This window comes from Cricetulus griseus, chromosome 4 (genome assembly GCF_003668045.3).
Source record: "Cricetulus griseus strain 17A/GY chromosome 4, alternate assembly CriGri-PICRH-1.0, whole genome shotgun sequence".
Taxonomy (NCBI): Eukaryota; Metazoa; Chordata; class Mammalia; order Rodentia; family Cricetidae; genus Cricetulus; species Cricetulus griseus.
The window spans coordinates 75,043,754-75,065,656 of record NC_048597.1 but is presented as its reverse complement, the minus strand read 5'-3'; the positions used below and the strand labels follow the sequence as shown (position 1 = coordinate 75,065,656).

The 21,903-nt window shown below is 40.5% G+C and overlaps 1 protein-coding gene across 1 annotated transcript in view; it reads left to right on the top strand.

Moving 5' to 3' along the window:
* The first annotated feature begins 2,454 nt into the window (after window positions 1-2,454).
* Window positions 2,455-21,903, top strand: part of LOC100770554 (vomeronasal type-2 receptor 116) — a 33,343-nt gene continuing 13,894 nt past the window's right edge. Inside the window, exons 1-4 of the mRNA XM_027413394.1 lie at window positions 2,455-2,817; window positions 3,159-3,962; window positions 4,755-4,982; window positions 5,885-6,008. Of these exons, the coding sequence (XP_027269195.1) occupies window positions 2,455-2,817; window positions 3,159-3,962; window positions 4,755-4,982; window positions 5,885-6,008 (1,519 nt within the window). The remainder of the gene's footprint in view (window positions 2,818-3,158; window positions 3,963-4,754; window positions 4,983-5,884; window positions 6,009-21,903) is intronic.

Sequence of the window (21,903 nt, the reverse complement as noted above, 5' to 3'; positions counted from 1 at the left end):
TTGGAATTAAAGGCCCAAGTGTTCTCTAAAGTTCTCAAGAAGCAGGCATATCTCTGTGAGTTTGAAACCAGCCTGGTCTATAAAAGATAGTTCCAGGACAGTCTCCAAAGCCACAGAGAATGCTTGTCTTGAAAACATAAAACAAAACAAAATAACAAAAAAGAAACTGGAGATTGTCACAGCAGAGATTTAACAGCATAACTAAACTCTCTAGAACAAAAAGATGCAAACTAACCCTGGAGGAGTAGAGGCCAGGAAATAATCAAATTGAGGGCTAAAACAAGGGGGAGCTTGTGGACCCCAGAATGATAGCTGGGAAACCAGCATAGGACTGATCCAATCTCCCTGAATGAGGGTGTCAGTGAGGTGGCCTCAGAAATCTATGGGACCTCTGGATCAATATTTATTCCTAGCATATGTATACTAATGGACTTTAGGAGCCCATTCCACATAGAGGGATACTCTCTCAGCCTAGACACACAGGGTTCCTAAGCCCTGCTCCAAATGATATGACAGACTTTGTGAGATCCCCCATGGATGGCCTTGCCATTCCTGGGGAGAGGAAAGAAGATGGTATAGGGGCTTAGTGGGGGGCAGGGGATGAGTGGAGGAAGAGGGAACTGGGATTGACATGTAAAACGATCTTGTTTCTAATTTAACTAAAAAAAATCTTTAAAAAAGGAAAAAAATCTCTGATTCTTCAAGCCATTCATATGCTACTTTTCCTCTTAATGAACATAAGTCCGTAGTTATGCTTGTTCTGAATGTGACTTCCCTTGAAAACAGTGAGTGAATTATCTCAGTGTTTAGAGTCTCTTCATTGTAGACAGGACACAGGGTAGAATTTAGGTTAAATTACAACCAGTTTTTCATAATTGTTATTCTTATTCTACCGGCACTTTATTATTTCATTTAAATCTCAAAAATCTATGTAGCTTAACCCACTCATATATTCATAATTTCAGTAATCATTGAGCTATCCCATTTTAGAAACATCCATTAATCATAATCTTTATGTATAAACTCTTCATTTTAAAAACAATTTCAAGCTTTATATCTTTCTTACTTTTTTCCTTGTTAATATCATATGAAATAATGGGATTAACACATAAATGTACAATTCATACTAGGTAAATGTTAAAATGATTTGACTTACCTACAGAAATTGGGAAGGTGTCTCCAATGAGAGTGTTGGTGACACAGAATAAATCATATTGAAAATTCTTGATTCAGCATGTATAAAGACAATCCATTATCACAGAGATAAATAGTCTTTCCCACATTTTAAGAATACTGGCATGTCAGTTCCTCTGCTTTTTAAGATGTATGAACATTTCACTAGTTCTTTTGTAGTCACTTAATCTACCAGATTTGAAGACATGAAGATGGATGTTGTTTACCTTAAAAGATAGGTTGGAATGACTGTGTTGGATCTTCCAACATTCATTCTTTACTTACTTGATTTTAATGAGTCTTTACTGGTTAGATATATCCTTAAATTCATTAACATGATTTATGTATGTACATCAGATTTAAAAGCACAAAGACAAAATAATCTTTTTCTTAAAAAAAATTTTTTTCTTCGTCAGCCATACATTACATGGTAACTTCAGCTTCTCCTCCCTCCACTCCTGCCAGTCATCCCCTCTCTCCTATCTCCCAGATCCACTGCTCCTCTGTGGTTCACTCTTCCCAGTGGAAATCACAGCATGGCTAGATGCAATAAGTTTACTGTTAAACCCTCTTGATAAGGAACCAGTAGGAAGAAAATTATCGCAGAAAGTAGAAAAATAATCAGAAACACTACATTCAAACTGTTAGGATTCAACAAAAACCCCAAGATAATTACCATAACGTGAATGTGGATGGCCTATCACAAACCCATGTTGGCTACATAGTTAACCGCTCAATCTCTCAAAGTCCCTATTAACATTGCTTTTTTGATTATGTGGACCATGTCTGTTGGTGTCCTCAAACCCTCTGGCTCCTAATTCTTGCCTCATTCTCTTTTGCTTGGTTTGCCTAGATTAGCTTAATGTTTGGCTGTGGGTCTATTTGTTCCTATCAGCTGCTAGAGGAAAGACAGGGCAATGTACAGTATGATAAATACTCCTGATCTAGGAGTAATGATTTCTTATAGAATATTTCCAACCATAAGGGACTGGACCTGGTTGGAGAACCAGAATTGGTTCTACAAATGGAAGATTCCATTGGCTGATTGTTTCCCTAAAGTGTCAAAACATTAGTGGGTCAGCTATGTGGATATCCTTAGAAGGTATCACTAGTGCTATCAGTTCAACTCCCTCCCCTTTTCTCTCAAAATCTTGTAGATCCACCCAAAGCAGTTAGGTAATGAAACCATGGCTTAATATATGCTGGAAATTCAAATTACAATCATTCCTGGGATCACATAAAATTATTTGTTTGTAGAAATATGACATTGAAATGATAAAAATGATTGCATCAAACTGGTACTCAGTGTGGTATGGGTCCTTTCCATCAATATTGACAAAACATTTCTGCAGGTTCAAGTTCAAAAGCTACCAGTGTTCTTTGGCTTTCATATTTGCAATTGAGGAGATCAACAGGAACCCTCATCTCTTACCCAACACATCTCTAGGATTTGATTTCTACAATGTCCAAAGAAGTGAATGGGATTTTCTCAGGGAAGCTTTTCTTTGGCTCACAGGAATGGGAATCAACATTCCCAACTACACATGTAGAAGGGAAAACAAGGCTGTTGCTCTACTTACAGGAGTGTCATGGGCAACATCTGCACGTATTGGAAGACTGCTGAATCTCTACAAATATCCACAGGTGAGGGATGTGGCTGTGATAGAGCAACTCAACTTCATTAAAATGCTAACATGTCAAATGTTTTATCATGTAAAGGAGAGAGGTCCATTACTTGTCTGTTAAAGAGAAGTCAGGCATTTTTATGTAGCCTCATATACTTTGCTTGAGATAGAGAAGGGGAAGTGGTTGGGGCTCTCAAATCACTCTACGTCTTGTCATAAATTGTCAATAAAATTCTTCAGGAATGATACAGAATTTTAAAACACCATATTACCTTACAAAACCCAAGTGTCTCCTCTGGTATAAGATTGTATTCTATAACAATGTTTTCATTCTTTCTTCTGACTTGAAAATCCCTTCAGCTTAGTTTTGGACCATTTGACAGTTTCCTGAGTGACAGAAGCCAGTTTTCTTCTCTCTACCAGACTGCTCCGAGGGACACATCTCTTTTCTTTGGTATTGTCTCTTTGATGATTCATTTCAGCTGGTCCTGGGTGGGGTTGATCCTCATAGATAACCACAAAGGTATTCAGATCCTATCAGACTTTAGAGAAGAGTTTCAGAGGAATAAAATATGTGTAGCATTCATAAAAATGATGTCAGAAAATATGATTTACTCAGACTATGTAGATGAAGCCACTCTTCGGCTGATCCTGATGTCATCTGCAAATGTGGTTATCTTTTATGATGATATTGAAAGTGCTCATGGCATATTGCTACATCCAATGTATTTGTTAAAAACATGGAAAGTCTGGGTCATGAATTCACAAATGGATATTGGTAGCATTGTAGATCCTTTTGTGTTTGATTCATTTCATGGAACCATCTATTTTGTTCACCATCATGATGAGATCTCTGATTTTAGAAAGTTTATGCAGACATACACCCCTTCTAAATACCCAGAAGATCATTATCTTGCACGTTTCTGGAATTTATACTTCAACTGCTCTTTTTCTCTACCTGATTGTAAAATATCAGATAACTGCCTACCCAATGCTTCCTTGGAATTGTTACCTTCAAATATGTGGAACATGGACATGACTGAAGAGGCTTACAATATGTATAATTCTGTGTATGCTGTGGCTCACAGTCTCCATGAGATGACTCTCAAACAGATACAAATTAAAACTCATGGAAATGGGGTAGGGAATCCCAACCCTCTGGAGGTAATTTTTCTTCTTTTTCATTTTAACTATAGCACTGTAACATGCAGAGGCTTTATTAAAAAAATGCTCAATACACTATTGTACTTTGTGGAAGTTTTTACCAAAAAATACATGAAAGACTGTGCAGAGTCTAGTATAAATATCATTGCAGAAATTGGGTCATTGTCCACGACAAATTGGTGGCAATACGAAATATATGTATTTCAATATTCACTTTGTGTTCCAAATAATCTAAAAGTCTTCTCTTGGAAATATGCTCAATTTGATACCCCAGTATCCCTAAGTCCATTTAAGGACAGAAATCAGCGAAGTGGATCCTAAATTGTGAAATGCTAGTAGGCCCTTAAAGGTTCACATGCTGAAGCGATTGCTACATTAACTTATTTACCATTTTATTAACTTTATTTCATCAACATAAAAGTGTATATACTAAAACCTGAAATAATTTTTTATATCTTGAAATGGTTAACATTTGTAATTTTTGCATATTTGCCTCAATCAGCATTCTGAGTTTCACTTTGTTTTGTGAGTGTATATGGGTGTGTGTATGTGTGTGTGTGTGTGTGTGTGTGTGTGTGTGTGTGTGTGTGTGTGTGTGTACCAGTGTATTCTTTTGACACTCATTTGACAGTCTAGAAACATTATGATTATGTTATTTTGGGAGCATTCATCATTAAAATCACTAGTAGGTTTTGTAAACTTGCATTTGTTGTCAGGGTTTAAAGTCAATTAGAGACTCTTTCATTTTTTCAGTTGAAGTGAATTCATCATAAGTTTCTACATCTATTTTAGCTTCACTCTTTTCTCAAGCAAATTCATTTCAAAAATGGTGCTGGACACCATGTGGTTTTGGATTCACAAATGAAATTAGATGAAGAATATGATATTTTCAATGTCTGGAATTTTCCACCTGGTTTCAGACAAAATATCAAAGTTGGAACATTTTCTCTAAAAGCTCCACAGGGTCACCAACTGTTTTTGTCTGATCATATGATACAGTGGGACACTGGATTTACAGAGGTGGGATGAATTTTGTATTATTTTATTAAGTTTCATCCCTGTGCTGAATATACACTGATTATTTTGACTCTCAGAATAGGAAATATCAGTCCATGGCCATTTGCGCTTTTGCTTTGCAGCCATAGAAAAAGCACTGTATTACGGAGGGCACATTTCTATGGATTAATTAAGTGTCTTCCTACTGAAAAATGTCAGTTTATCAAAAATATAAAAAAGAATACAAAAAAGGGAAGTAACCTAAGATCAAATACTGCATTTGGTCTTATGTAGCAGGTGCAGATAGATGCCTCAAGAGTCAGGCAGTCATGGCTAGAAGAGCTAGCGAATTCAATTCACATTGTTCTTCAGTAAAGAAGTCAATAGATATTAACACTTCCCTTCATATCAGTTTTGATTTTTCATCTATCCAGGAAATAGTCAATGAAATGACACTATGAACTTTTAGACTGTATTTCGCTTGAAGTACCCTAATATGGATCATCTCTCACAGAAATTTCCAAACACTTGTTTGCATTGTAATTCTGAATCCTTTCAAGTTTATATCTGAACAGATACTAAATATCACAAGTATCAAATAATTGCTCCTTCCAGGCATTGTAAAACCCATAGTAGGGACACTATGGCATTCTGGTTGCCCATCCAGACTTGTGTTCAAGATGCAACTTCCTATTATTTTGCCCTACCAATTAACACTCCCAGAACTCTTCAGAGATTTATTGTGACTGGATCATTGTTTTAAACCTTGAACTTCATTGGGCATATCATTTCATAATTGAAGTATCAAAACCATGGACTGTAGTTAAAATATGTATCTTGCTGTTTCACTGTTCAATATTGAAAACAATTTCTATTTTCTAAACACTGCCCTTGTGAGTATTTTATCTCATGTATTTAATTCTCAGCTTCCCAGCTCTGTGTGTAGTGAGAGCTGTGTTCCTGGATTCAGAAAATCAACCCAGGAGGGGCAGGCCATTTGTTGCTATGATTGTATTCCTTGTCCATTAAATGAGATTTCCAACAAGACAGGTAAGTGTCAGTCTTTCTGGGTTGTTTCACACCTCTCCATGGTTTCCATCAATGTAGATGGAAACCATTTGTGAAGGAACATCAGAGATAAGCATTATTCTTTCATTGACATTTAAAAATGTTTAGGTTCATTGTATTATCATTTTAAATTGCAGCATGTCTATTAAAATTCATAGGTGAATTGTTTATTCTCTCTCAGCTTTGAAGCTTATCCTGGCACTCCCTCTGCCTCCCGAGTGATGGGATTAAAGACATGGAGTAAAGCCACCAATGCCCAGCACATTATTCTGTTTTGTGACAACTAGTTGAAATGTCATCATCAATTCCATTCACATCAGTGTTGAGATTAAGCCAGACCAAGATTCATACTCCTGTTCTAAGAGCTACTAAGGACTGAAGTGCAAGGATCTGTCTTTCATGGCAAATCTAGCCACAATAGAGAAATATTGCGTCAAAATACATGCAAGGAACAGAAAATCAGCATGAAGTAACTGAAAATGGTGAATAGGAGGAGCACTTACCGACTTAGTGTTTAAAATATAGAGAAAGTCAGAGAGGATCACCCAATCATTAAAATTTCTAGCTAATAAGATTATTCATTAATTCATTTGAAAATTTTGGACCAGTAATAATTTCCCCAAAACACTCAAAGATATAAAAGTTACTACATGAAAATACAAATTTTCTATTTTTGGGGTATCTTTAAAGTGCCTAATTTCAATCTGTGTATATTAAGAATGTTTGTACAGATTACCAAAGACTTATTGTGCATATAGATGTTTTGGGTACTTCGGTGGCATGGTAAGTTTATGCATATGTTACGTGTGTATATTTGAGGCAGCCTGAAATGTCAATCTCAAACCATGAATGATTGCAGATCACAAAGATATTTCACAATAGTTTCAGAAAGTAGTAGCTAAAACAAAGATGTTAAATAATCTCCATGAAATAATTGGCATGTTTTGTATACCCTGTGCTATTGACTAAATAAGACATGTGGTTATGGTTGTGATGAATTCATGCTCCATTAGGAACAAACTGCAGGTAAATCCATGGGACTTGTCACATCCACCCTTGACCAGCAAGAACGACGCAACACCAAGGAACCTTCTTCTCACAGTTTAATTTGGGAACCTTGATTTACAGTAAATGGTGGCCCTGGGTAGAGGAAGACGAGGTCTGATATAGTCTACATCTACCAATCACCTAACCCTACATGGCGTGCCAGGATAGGTTGTCTCCAAGCAGAAATAAGAGGATACATGGCCTTTACCAAATTAGGAGTTGTTTACCACAGAGAGCACTCACCGTCAGGCTGGCGGAAGGCGGAAACTGGAGCCATCTTTTGGGCGTGGTACTTTGCAGCTCCCAACAGTTCCCCCTTTTTGTTTTAATATTATAGGAGTAGCAGTATCTATCTGCTGTCAGATTTCAGTCATCTCTGTCTTAGGTTCAACCCCAGTGTCCCTATCTTACCTGTCAAAGAGTCACTGTGTCGCCCTCACAGGCTCATGTCTTAGGTTGAAGGGAACACATGTAAGCTTATTCGCTCAGCAAAAGGGTAGGTGCCCGTCATTGAGCATGACTGATTCAAAGGGTAGGTGCCCGTCATTGAGCATGACTAATTCAGATATGCATCACTCACTCAGCATGGGTGAGACAGACACCTATTTGTCTGTCAGCATGGATTACCTTGCTTGAGGGGATTGTCCTGCTTCCACAGCAGCAAAGGCCTGTACCAACATGGCAGCTTGGGATTTTTGTGACTTCCTGATCCTGCATAGGCACCACAGGCAAATAAAAATGGCTAACAGCATCATGGAAAGCATAACCCCCACCCCAGCCCATTCCTTAACTAAACTAAAGGCTTGCTTAAAAGTAGTTAAGAGGGCATTAGCAGTGGGCAGGCTCAGGCTTGTAGCATTCACGGCAACAATCTGTTGTGTTAAGGTTTCTGTCAGGTTCTCGAACTGTTGACTTCAATTTCCCTGAAGGTAGGCACTCAGCTGCCAACTCAGGTTGCTGTTCTCCGTGAAATTGTTGGCTATCCTGGAGGTAATACATAAAGAAGAAAAGGAATGAAGAAAAGGAATGAATGCATCCTATGGAAGTTAAGGTTACTAAATCATCCACTTGTTCCTGCAACAGGTCCACTCTTTGGTTCACAGTTAGAATGCCAGCTTTTAAGTGGCCATCAATAGATCTTAAGGTAGTTAATGTTGTGGCTGTGTTTTCCACAATGTCATTGACTGTTTCAGCTGATTGGACCTGAGCAGCCATGGCAATGGCAGCAGTCATAGCCACTGCTGTAGAAAGGGTTATGGCAGTAACCAACGCTGCAGTTATGCCAAAATCCCGTTTGGTTCTGATTTCTGTAATGGGAAATGTTCCTGTATCCACTTTAACCGGAATAGGAACATACATAGGAATCCTCATCACTACTGCTGTATTAGCAGAACCATTCCAACATTGACTAGCAATGCAGGAGACATCAGTCGAATTGCATGAGATCACTTCTTTGGTAGCATCAGTAGCGTTAGAGAGCAGAAACAAAAAGGGAGCTTTTAAACATACTGGGATAGCTGGAGCAGTGAAATTATCCAAAGTTTTATGTATTGATAGATTCTTAAGAGAAGGTCCCTTCTCATCCCTAGTACCAGAAACATTAAGAAGTCTTATGCAGAGATTCTGGAGAACTGCAAAAGGTTTAAGAGAAGTAAATGCTCCACGCTCGTTGGAGAGTACCCATTGAAACCATGGCCAGGTATTTTTACTTCCTGTTCTTTGGGAACCTCCTTGAGTTAGGTTATACTGATACCTACCAAGAGGGGGAGTAAATTCAAAACCAGGAGCTATCTATTTAAGTTTGTGGTCCGGACTCTGACAGGGCGTCCAATGAGGAGGATACCCTCGATTGGATGCACAATACGGCAAGACTTGACGAGCAGAGGAGTTCTCTTGACTAAAGCGTGAATTTGAGGGTTGGAGCCCCTCCATGAGCATCAGAAGTGTAGTGATATTTACATCCTTGGTCCCATTTGTACCAGTGCCAGAGCCAGAACTAGCACCTGTACTAATCTGGGTCAGGACTTCGGTGAGCATAGCCCTCGAGATCTGGTTATGAGTAAGGGAGTCAAGCCAATTGCCAACAGAGCCATTTTTCAACCAAATGCATGGGTTAGAATTATTAATAAGGGGGAAGCATAGTGCTCCATGGAGAGAAATATTAGTGGCTGAATACTGGGCAATGTCAGGGTCTAAATTTACACAAGGCAAGCCCAACTCACAACTAGTAGAAAAGAAAACAGGTAAAACTTTAGATGCACTATGAACAGGCAAGGGAATTTGCCATGCTTTCGCTATGGCCCACAGGATTTGTTCCCTGGCCTGGATTAGCCACGGAGTTGTCAAGGTCAGCAGCAGGATCAATATTGGAGGTTTCATCTTGTTTGTTGCACCGCCTCGTTAGTCTCTCTGGAATCCACACAGGGTCTTGCTGATCCTGAGGAAAAACACAAACAGAACCTCTCGCCCATGCTAACACTGGGTCCGGTCCATGCCATAGACCCGTAAGGATATCTTTCCATCTTATGTAGCCATTTTGAGCAGGTGCCTGAGTCTGGTGCCTATCGGCAGCAGAAAGGCCTTGAGAATCCAAATTTTAAAAATTCAGAGTAAAGAGAGCTAAGGATAGTTGTTCCTTTGGTGTTCTACCATGGCCTATTCCCCCTTTTTGTTTTAATAAACATTCTTTCAATGTGCGATGAGCTCTTTCAACTATTCCTTGTCCTTGGGGATTATAAGGTAGGCCATGGTTTAATTGGACTTCCATCTGTTTACAGAAGGAGGTAAAAGATTGAGCTGTGTAAGAAGGACCATTGTCAGTCTTTAATTGCTGAGGTTTTCCCCAGGCAGCCCATGCCTCAAGGCAATGTCCAATGACATTGTGAGCCTTTTCCCCACTCATAGGGGTGGCATGGATGATGCCTGAACAGGTATCCACAGACACATGGATATATTTAAGAGTTCCAAATCCTGAGAAATGAGTTACATCCATTTGCCAAATCTTCAAGGGCAATAACCCTCTGGGATTGACCCCCAAGCTAGGGGGGTGCAAAAAGGTTATATACTGTTGACAATTCAATACTATCTGTCTAGCCTCCACTCGAGATAGCTGAAACCTTTGCTGCAATGTTTTTGCAGATACATGGAGTTGTTTGTGAAATTGTTGGGCCTGCTCCACAGGGGAAGCGAAAAATACATATTCACCTCTAGTACAGAGATCTACGATCTCATTGCCTTTTGATAGAGGTCTGGGCAAGTTGGTATGAGCCCTAATATGTTGTATAAAAAATTTCTGATCGTGATGCCAGATCAACTTTTGCAACTCCTCTAAGAGTATGCAAACTGTACTATTAGGTTTGATAGGTCCTGCAACCTCCAGGGCCTTAACAGCACCCACAACATATGCTGAATCAGAAATTAGATTAAAGGAGAACGGGCAATTTCTAAACACTTCAAGGACAATTTTACATTCAATAATCTGGGGGGAGCCAGGCTGATTTTGAAATTGCACTGGATCCTGATGCTCTATCATATAGGCTCCACAGCCCGTCTTGGATCCATCAGTGAACATGTTTGTGGTTCCAGCAATAGGAGCAGCTGCAGTCATTTTAGGAAAAATGACCGGATGTTCTTTAAAAAATGACATTAGAGGGTGTTTGGGATAATGATTATCTATTTCTCCTGAAAATCTGCAGCGCAGAATGGCCCAATCATCCACAGTTCCACAAAGAATCTTAACTTGTTGAGCAGTATATGGGATTATGATCTTATTTGGTAGTCTCCCAAAATATTGAATGCATTGCTGTAACCCATTTTGAGCCAAGTCAGCAACTGCTGTAGGATAGTATTCAATAGTTTTTCCTGGGGAGGATTTAGAATAAATCCATAGTAATGGACCATCTTGCCACAGCAAAGCTGTAGGCTGGGAGAATGTTGGGAGCACAACAAAAGAATATCCATATTTTCTATTAGCCGTTTAAGGCTGGCATTTTGTAATTCTGTCTCCACTTTCTTCAAAGCTTCTCTGGCTTCAGCGGTTAACTGCCTAGGTGAATCTATCACCGAATCACCATTGAGAATATTATACAATGGTTTCAACTCATAATTAGGTAATTTTAAATAACACCTTATCCAATTTATATCTCCCAACAATTTCTGAAAATCATTAAGGGTTTTTAAATTATCTTTTCTAATCTCTATCTTTTGTGGAATAATAGTATGAGGGAGAATCTTAGCCCCTAGATAGTTAATAACAGTGTCCTTCTATAGTGGGAAATTACCAATACGGAGTCAGGTAGAAATATAAGGGTATTTAATAGGGAAAAGCCTTACTTACAGAGCGAACCAGCCAGCCGGTGGTAGTCTGTACAGCAAGAAGCAAAGAGAGACCGAAACCGAAAATGCAGTCCCCCTACTCACTCTGACCACGCCCTCACAAGCCCTCAGGTACTCCTGTAGCCAGCCCCTAAGAAGGCGTGGCTACAGCTTCCCCTACAATTCCCCTTTTAGTCTAAAAGAGGATTAAAACTTAACAGTATAAAGGTAAAATATAACTAAACCCTAAAGTCATAAACAATAGGAAGCTATTCCTAACTAGGTATATACACTATCCTAAGTGACAACAATGGGGAAAGGGGGTGTAGCATTCTCCAAGTTACTTCCTGCTGAAATGGGACAATGATAGTCATATGGGGTCCTGTAGAAAGAAAATGTTAGTATTATTCACTTGATTGAAGGTCTCGCTTGAAATCCTCAACTTGATTGAAGTCAGTACCCGAACCTCTGGCCGGAGTGTCAGTTGAAATGGAGCAAGTTGGATCCAGTGCAGTTGAGGAGGTGTGGCCCATTTTCTTTCCAGGGTATCCAGGGAATGCTGTCAGGCAGGTCTTCATTGGCTGTGTGGGACTCAAACATGAACAGTTAGCAGAGAAATGTTTGCTTGTGTATGTACACATGCTAGGGAATGCAACCATGAGAGCATAACAATTATGAAAGGGTGTACACCTTGAGAGAAAGATCCAAGAAAAGACAAAGACAGTCCCCAAATTCTTCTTTTATTCTGTATTACATCAATTGGCTTCTTGATACAACACAGAAACACTAAAGCTTAGTTAAATAATGTGCTTGGATTTTAGAGGAGGAAAGCCAAATCCACCTCTAAATCCAGCATTGGTTTAATTGAATAGGGACTAGGAAATAAAGAGAAATAGAGTTTTTTGAGAGACAGCTGTAAAGTTTACCGTATGGCACATTCCTTTTATTTGATGGTTATAGCTACCTTTTCTTCTTAAGTATCTACCCATGCAGTGTCCTTTGCCTTCTGAAGATGAGTTTTCCTGTGAAGATAAAAGCAAAACACTTCCCTTTCCTTTGGGAGGCTTCTATTTAGTTTATAAGATATGCCTTAGTAGAATACCTGTCATTTGTGCTTGTCAAGAGGTTTTTCCTTTTCCAGTCGAATCTTGATCAACTTTGATGGTATCCAAAGTTTTTCTTCTCCTGTAGAAACCAATGCAAAACCCCTACCCCAACGTAATACATGTCCTGGTTTCCATGCAGAGGTTAGTACATCTTTGAAGTATACTGGCTGATTGAGTTCAGCAGTTTTTTCCGTGGTCCAGTGTCTTTCTGCAGCTGTTTGTCCTTTTTCATTGGCATTAAGAAAGTTTAGTGTTAATAAAGCATTATGCAACCTATGTTTGGGGGGTTTAGTCTTCCAAGCTTGTTTGTTGAGCATCTCCTTAAGTGTTCTATTAGATCGCTCAACCACTGCTTGTCCTGTAGGATTGTGTGGTATACCAGTAACATGCTTTATGTTATAATATTTGAAAAATTGTTCCAATTTCATAGAGACATATGCTGGAGCATTGTCAGTTTTTATTTGTGCAGGTATACCCATAACTGCCATCACCTCTAGCAGGTGTGTAATAACAGAATCAGCTTTTTCAGAGTTAAGAGCAGTAGCCCATTGGAACCCTGAGAATGTGTCTATGGTATGATGCACATATTTCAAATTTCCAAACTCTGCAAAGTGAAAGACATCCATCTGCCAAACCTCATTTCTCCGAATGCCCTTAGGATTACAACCTGCTGGCAATGGAGTTTGATTATAAAAGGAACAAGTAGGACAGTTTTTCACTATCTCCTTGGCTTGTTGCCAAGTGATAGAGAAGTCCTTTTTCAAACCTTTGCTATTTACATGATGTTTCTTATGAAATTCTGAGGCTTCTAGCACACTTCCAATTAATAAACGATCAATCTCATCATTGCCTTGTGCTAGTGGGCCAGGCAGACCCGTATGGGATCTGATATGTGTAATATACATAGGATTACTTCTGTTTCTGATAGTTTCCTGTAATTGTAAAAACAGAGAAGTTAATTCTGTATTATCAGGAACAAATTCTGCAGTCTCAATATGTAACACGACTCTCTCTGCATACTGAGAATCAGTAACTATATTAAGAGGTTCTGTAAAATCCTTAAGTACCATGAGAATTGCATATAATTCTGCCTTCTGTGCAGATGTATATGGAATTTGAACTACTTTACTTACCTCACCTGCTTTATAACCTGCCTTACCTGATTTGTTGGCATCCGTGTAGAAGGTAAGAACTCCAGAAATGGAAGTTTGTCTTACAATATGTGGAAGAATCCAGACTGTCTTTTTTATGAATTTAATTCTGTCAGTTTTGGGATAGTTGTTGCTAATTGTTCCCAAAAAGTCAGTAAGAGCTATTTGCCAATATTCATTATCCTTCCACAAGGAAGAAATTTCTTCATTAGTTAAAGGTACTATAATTTCTGATGGATCTTTTCCAGTCAGCTGACGAAGTCTTATTTTGCCCTTTAAATTCAAATCAGAAATCTTTTCTATATATGTCTTTAACTTTTTATTCTGTTTATGTGGCAGAAATATCCATTCCAATATAGTGTCTTCCCTTTGCATCAGAATTCCAGAAGGGAATTCTCTGGATGGCAAGATAACCAGAATACAGTCTAAATCAAGGTTTATCCGATCTACATGTGCATCCAATATTCTGTTTTCTACCCATTGTAACTCTTTTTCTGCCTCAGCAGTTAATATTCTCGGACTGGTTAGGGCCTTATAATCTTTAAGGGCCATTTTTTAAATGCTTTAAGTCATGTCCTTCTACACCAATAATTGTCTGTAATTGAGAAATTTCCCCTAATAATTTCTGAAGAGAATTAAGAGTTTGATAATGATCTCTCCTAATTTGTACCTTTTGAGGTCTGATTCTCTGTAAGTCTATCTTGTAACCTAAATAGTTAATAGAATTTCCTCTTTGTATCTTTTCTGGTGCAATCTGTAATCCCCAACGAGGCAGAACTTCCTTCACCATTTCAAACATACGTTCCAAAGTTTCCTTATTAGAATCTGATAAAAGAATATCATCCATGTAATGATAAACAAGAGATTGTGAAAATTTCTTACGAATTATTCCCAAAGGTTGCTGTACAAAGTGTTGACACAAAGTAGGGCTATTTAGCATTCCTTGTGGCAAAACCCTCCATTGATATCTCCTAACTGGCTGTGAATTATTAAGAGTTGGTACAGTAAATGCAAATTTTTCTCTATCATTTTCCTGTAACGGTATTGTGAAGAAACAGTCTTTTAGATCAATGACTATGATAAACCATCCTTTAGGTATTAAGGAAGGTAATGGCATTCCAGGTTGCAGAGAGCCCATTGGTTGAATTACCTTATTTATAGCTCTCAGGTCTGTCAGCATACTCCACTTATCTGACTTCTTTTTGATGACAAAGACAGGAGAATTCCAAGGACTGGTAGATTCCTCTATGTGTCCAGCATCTAGATGTTCCTGTACTAACTTTTCTAAAGCCTCTAGCTTCTCAGAGGTCATAGGCCATTGTCCTACCCAAACTGGTTCATCTGTAAGCCACTTCAATGGCAGGGCCTTTGGCTCCTCTGAAGGTCCATCATTTGTACCTAGTTTCTGTACAGCATGGATGGTTGGTAACCGTTTTCCATAGCGTCTTACCAGATCTTTTTCATAATTTGTATCTGACACTGGAGGAATATTAATCTGAGTATTCCATTGCTGTAAGAGATCACGACCCCAGAGATTTATAGCTATATCTGCCACGTATGGTTTCAGTATCCCTTTCTGTCCTTCCGGTCCAATGCAGACCACTGAGTTAACACTCTGTCGAACTCTAGATAGAGTTCCAATTCCTAAAAATTGTACATTTGCCTCTCTAAGAGGCCATTTCTGAGGCCAAGACTTTTGAGTAATAATAGTTACATCCGCCCCAGTGTCCACTAAGCCAGAAATAACTTTATTATTAATTTTAACTTTTAACTGAGGCCTTTTATCATTAATAGAAGCTTGCCAAAATATGCGTTTCTCATTTTGTCCATTCACACTTGATTCTTCATCACTATTCAAACTACCATCTAGAGCAATATCTTTTTTCACAATATGCAAAGAACTATCTATTGTTCCTGTGAGAGATTGTCTTCCATTGCTATTGGGAATGACCTGACCTTTCTCGATGTGGGGGACTTCTTGAGGCTCCCCTTGGGGTTTCCCGACCTTAAGGGGTTTTCTTGTATGTCCCTGGTCGATCTACATTCATTGGTCCAGTGTCTGCCCTTACCACACCTTCTACACAATCCAGAAGGCAGTGGCCTTCCATATGAGGCATTATTAGAATTCATTTGTCTACAATTTCTCTTAGTATGTCCCATTTTACCACAGTTGAAACATCTAGGTTCCTGGCGCCTTCGTGGTCTCAAGGGGAAGGCTCTTCCTCCCCAAGGTTCTGGTTCATAGTAGTAGTAACCTCTAGCCTCTTGGTACCTATGTTGACCTCTGTAAGGTGCTTCTCCTTGCCAAGCCCTTACATCCTCACCTCTAGAACTTTTAATTTCCTGTTGCCGTTTTAAACCTTTGGAGATGGCTTCTCCTACCCAAGCTCCAGTATCTTGCACATTATAGTCAATGTTGGCTGCATACAAAACCCATTCTTCTAACGGAGCTGATCTGATCTTTAAAGGCAAAAGTATTCTTTTGCATATAGGGTTTGCATTTTCATAAGCTATTGTATATATAATTGATTGTCTTGTTTCTGGATCTGTTACCTGTAATTCTACTGCCCTAGTTAACCTTTGTAAGAAGTCCTGGAACTGTTCTGTAGGTCCCTGTTCTATTCTGGTATAAGCTTCTAGGCGTTCTCCTGGCTCACGAACCTTATCCCAGGCATTTAATGCTGCTTTCCTGCATAGAGACAGTATATCGTCATCATATTCAGCCTGAACCTGTGGGTCAGCATAAATACCCTGACCAAGAAGCTTATCTAGAGGGGCTTCAAAACCTTCCTTTATGCCCTGACGTTCAAGGAGCTTTGCCTCTTCCCTTACCAATGCCTTCCACTGGATTTGGCATGAATTCTCAAGTACAGCTGTTACCAATAGTTCCCAATCTGTGGGTGTCACCCTGTTAAAGGTTGCCCATGAATGTAATAGCTGTTTTACGTATGGGCTATGGAGACCATATGAGACAACTGATTCTTTAATATTCTTAAGATCCTTCGGCTGTATAGGTTGCCATTCATAAACCATTCGTCCATGAGGGTGTTTCTTAGAAGTTGGCTTTTCTACCATGGTAGCTGGGTACACTAATGGTATATGAGTAACAACCTTAGAAGAATAGTCACGATACCTGGGTGGAGTAGGTGCCTGGGATTGGAGTGATTCTGCTTCTGAAGCATCCCACTGATCTATAAGCCTAGCAACGATATCCTTTTGAAAAGTTTCAATCTCCTTAATCATAAAAGATTCCAAGCACATTAGTGAATCTGTAAATTGCTCTAACTGCTCATCTACACGTTTTTCTAGGTCTTTCATACGATCATCCTTAGACAGCATCTGGATGGCATGGAAACTGCCTTCTAGGTATTGGAGTCTAGATTCCAGGTCATGATTTGCTGATTTTGAGTCCTCAGCAATCGACCGTATGGACCTATGTAATCTGTCAGCCCTGTACTGTAAATTATCTTCCAAACATTCAAATCTAGACTCAAATTTCTGATCTGCTACCTTGGATGCTTCAATAACTGATTGAATGGCATTGTCCAATTCTTCAACCCTATGCTGGGTATTTTGCACCGTTGCATCTAGTTGATGAGTAACATTGCCTATCTGAGTTTCTAGCTGGCTACAGATATTCTTTAGCTGGTCATGGTCTTCTGACAGCCTAGCCTCTAAGGCCTCAGACATGGAGGATCTCTCTGTGTTTATCTTATCATAAATACGCTGTATCTCATCAGACAGCTCTGTCTTTAGTGTATTGGACACAGAGCCAAGCTTATCATCCAATTTCTGTTCCATTTGCTGCACAATTGTGGTCTGACCTAATCGTAAAGCTGTTATTTCCTGTAAGCAGGTGGTGAGGTTATCCTTATCTCTATTCCTGAGTCCTCTGGCTAGTAATACTATTTGTACCAGCAAGCTAACTGCCATGACAGCATATAGGCCAATAATTGGCAAATTAGCATCCTCCTCAAACAGTGAATTCACGTAATAAGCAAAAACATTACCAATTTTAGCAAATGATAAATATTCTGACATGATTTTACCTGATTTCTACTCCAGATGCCATAAATATATTTGACCAGCAGGTAGCACAGGCCTTCAGTTATTCCGAGGCGTTTGGCAGCAGTCTGTCAGCAGTGGAGAGAGGTCACAAAAGTGCCTGCGCTTATCTTAGAGAGTATACGGCTTTTCAGCTTTGGCTTTCCCGTTCAGCAGCAAGGGGAAGCCTCTGCTGAAAGCCGAAACTTACTCACCTCTAGGCAGCTAGAAACTGGGTGGATGGCTCTGAGCAGCTCAGCTGTCGTGGGTCAGCTGCTAGCCAGGAACACCTGTGGAGAGAGGGTGCTTTCCGGGCCTAGGCGGTGGGCCCGATGGAACCCACAGCCTGTCCCAAATGGGGTGTGGGTTTCCAATATCCCGCTTCTGACAACCAGATATAGTGGGAAATTACCAATACGGAGTTAGGTAGAAATATAAGGGTATTTAATAGGGAAAAGCCTTACTTACAGAGTGAACCAGCCAGCCGGTGGTAGTCTGTACAGCAAGAAGCAAAGAGAAACCGAAACCGAAAATGCAGACCCCCTACTCACTCTGACCACGCCCTCACAAGCCTGCCCAGGTACTCCTGTAGCCAGCCCCTAAGAAGGCATGGCTACAGCTTCCCCTATATCCTTCTGTAGCTTTTCTGAGTCTATGACTAAGTTATGCATCTCAAGCAATTTTACCAATTTTATACATGCCTTATTGAGCGTTTTATCATCTTTGGCAGCCAATAAAATATCATCCATATAATGAACACATCTAATCTTTGGAAAGTCCACTCTCAAAGGAGCAATGGCCTCTGCATCAAACAACTGACACATAGTAGGACTATTGGCCATCCCCTGTGGCAACACTATCCACTCATACCTTAGATCAGGTTGTTCATGATTACAAGAGGGCAGCGTAAATGCAAAGCGCCCTGAATCCTTGGCACACAAAGGTATGGAAAAGAAACAGTCTTTAATATCTATAGAGATGATAGGCCATGATGCAGGTAAAGAGGTTAAAAGTAGAAGACCACATTGCACAGGGCCCATAATTTGCATCTGCTGATTAACAGCTCTAAGATCATGAAGCAATCTCCATTTACCAGATTTTTCTTAATGACAAAAATAGGAGTATTCCATGGAGATACAGAGGATTTTATATGCCCCAGATCCAGCTGCTCCTGCACTAGAGTCCTAGCAGCCTCCAGTTTTTCAGAGGAAAGTGGCCACTGAGGAACCCATACCGGCTCCTCTGTTTTCCATGTAATAGGAATACCTCCCCCAGTGGCCCCTAGGAAAAACCCAGACCTAGATTCTTTGGTTTCGGTTGTGGAATAATAGGACTAGTTCGACCCTGCAGATGTTTTCCGAGGCCTCGACCTGGGACATATCCCGTTGGTTTCATGATATCTTGAGATGTTTCTGAGTATTCATTTGTGAGTTTAAAACCCATATCCTTTAACAAATCTCTTCCCCATAGTGAAATTGGTAAGTCTAACACATAAGGCTGCATGGTCCCTGAATGCCCTTCCTGATCTTTCCAAGGCAATTGTCTAGCACTCATATCAGGAGCCTTAGCATAACCCAAACCTTGTAAAGTTTGAGAAGAGACCTGTATAGGCCAGCCAGAGGGCCAATCTTTGGTGGCTATGATGCTCTTATCAGCTCCAGAATCTAGTAAGCCTAGGATTTTCTTACCATTCACTATTAACTCAAGGGTCGGACGTTGATCGAGGTCTAAAGCTAGGAAAGTTAAGTTCCATCCAGTGGAACCAAAGCTTCCCTCTCCTCTCTCTCTGGTTTGAGCTGGAAACTTATCATGTAAACTTGGCAAAAGCAGTAGCTGTGCTATCCTGTCTCCAGGAGAAATGGCTGTAATCCCTCTAGGAGATTCTACCATGATCTTTACTACACTCATGCAATCAGGATCTATAACTCCAGGATGTACTCGTAGACCTTTCAATGCTGCAGATGATCTTCCTATAAGCAGGCCTACTGTGCCAGGCTCAAGGGGTCCCTTAAAATCAGTGTCAATGAGCTGGACCCCCATTCTGGGAGTTAATACGAGTCTGGTGGTGGAGTGTAAGTCCAGCCCCAAGGAGCCTGTAGTGGCTCTCCTTGGTCCCGCGGATGTCGAAGAGAGGGCCAGGTTTCGGGACTCTGCTCCTGGTTCTGATCCTCCATGGCCCCATATATTTGTGGGCCCTGGGGTCGTGGGCCCCGTCGTCCATATTTTGGATGAGCTCCTCCATACCCCTGAACAAAAGGCTGAACACTGATGTCTTTTCCTATCTACAATCCTTAGCCCAATGATCTCCTTTGCTACATCTAGGGCATAAGCCAGGTTGCTTAGGGCACGGGGTAGAGTTATTGACTTTAGTAATTCCTCCCTCTGGGCATTGCTTTCTCAAATGCCCTTGCTTGCCGAATTTAAAGCAAGCTCCTGAACTTCCGTCTTTTCTAGTTAATTGCATCACAGCAGCTGCTAGGCCAGCATTGGTCAGCAGACCCCCTAACTCCCTACAGACCTTCATCCAGACTTCAAGGCCTTTACCCTTATATGGAGTTATTGCAGCCCTACACTCGTTTGTACATTGTTCATAAATCAGCTGTTTGATCAAAGGCATAGCAGCATCTGGATCCCCAAACACTCATCCTGCAGATTCTACCATTCTTGCCACAAAGTCTGAAAAGGGTTCCATAGGACCTTGTAATATCTTTGTAAGATTTCCACTGACTTCACCTTTGTTGGGCAGAGACCTCCAAGCCCTAATGGTTATTTGGTTAATCTGATCATACACTTGAGGGGATATCCTGTTTGTTGCTGTGCAAAACGTCCTTGACCAAGAAGCATGTCCACATCCCACGCTGGATTACCAGCCGTGCGGTTAGCTGCACCTTGATCATTGGCAAATTCAATTTGGAAAGCTCTCCAATCCAAATATTGTCCTGGCAATAAACAAGCTCTTACCAAATTCATCCAATCACTAGGTGTCATACAGAAGCGAGTGATTTCTTCTACCTGAGCAATTGTAAAACCTGCCGTCACCCCGTAAGTGTGTACCGACTCTGCCAGAGCTTTGACTATTTTAAAGTCAATCGGCTCATGATATCTCTGTTGGTTACCATCTGTAAAAACTGGATAAGCCAGTGGTTGAGCAATCCGGAACTCAGTGCCAATAGTACGCCACACTTCCGGACAGAAGGTGGAGCAACCAGGACCTCCTACTTCCTCTTTTGAGCAGTAGGGGGGAGGGGCGATAGGGCGGGCCCTTGCTTTACAGCCGCCATTTTAGGGCGCTGTTTTTCTGGTACTTTTAAGGAATGTTTTTCCATGAGCTCAATAATCTCTCCCTCCTCATCCTCCATGAGGTCCTCATCCTCACATATATCCTGCTCTGATTCTCAATCCTCTCCTGGTTCTTTTAATTCCTTCCTCAACGCTCCTAGAGAAGGATAGACTCGCTTCTTATTCCCTTTCCGTTTTTCCTTTCCGCTCTCACTTTCTGACTGTTCTAATCTTTCTTCTTGAAGCATTTCAAGGGCAGCTTGTCCATTTGCTATAGCTTTCTTATATCCCTCTTGATCCTCTAGACAGCTGCGTACCAGCCACCATACCGGCCGAACACATGGCTTCAACATTCCTTGTTCCCAGGCAAAATCCAGGTCTTTCCCTAACTTATCCCAACTAGCCACTGAGAGATTACCTGAGGCCGTGAACCAGGGTGCAATGGTGTCACATTCATTCAGGAACCTCTGCAACATGGCTTTAGTTAACCTTAAATTTTTAGAATGAAGCAGCTCTTGAAGAGCCAGAAAAATTGGATGTGATTGTGAAGATCCCATTGTACTTTTGTTTTAGTTTGTACGCTCCAAAGGTGTGCAAGTCAGATAGCACCACCAAAAACCAAAAGCCCATACTGCAATGTTAAACAGCAGCCAAATCACCACTATAATAGCGGGGTCCATTCACTTGCTCTCACTCTGCAAGTTAAAGCAGGAGCGAGGTGTTTTGCTTTCGGTTCGCTTTTGCCGAGAACAGTTTTGCTCCTCTCCGGAGACCTTATTGCCTCTTTACAGAGGGCCTTTTTGCTCCTTTACTGGAAACCTTATCACCTCTTTACCGAGGGCCTTATTGTCCCACTTACCTTGGGAACTTACTGGCGCCACCCCAACTGTGAGAAGTTCTGATTCCCCGTACGGGCCACCACTTGTCGAGTCCACG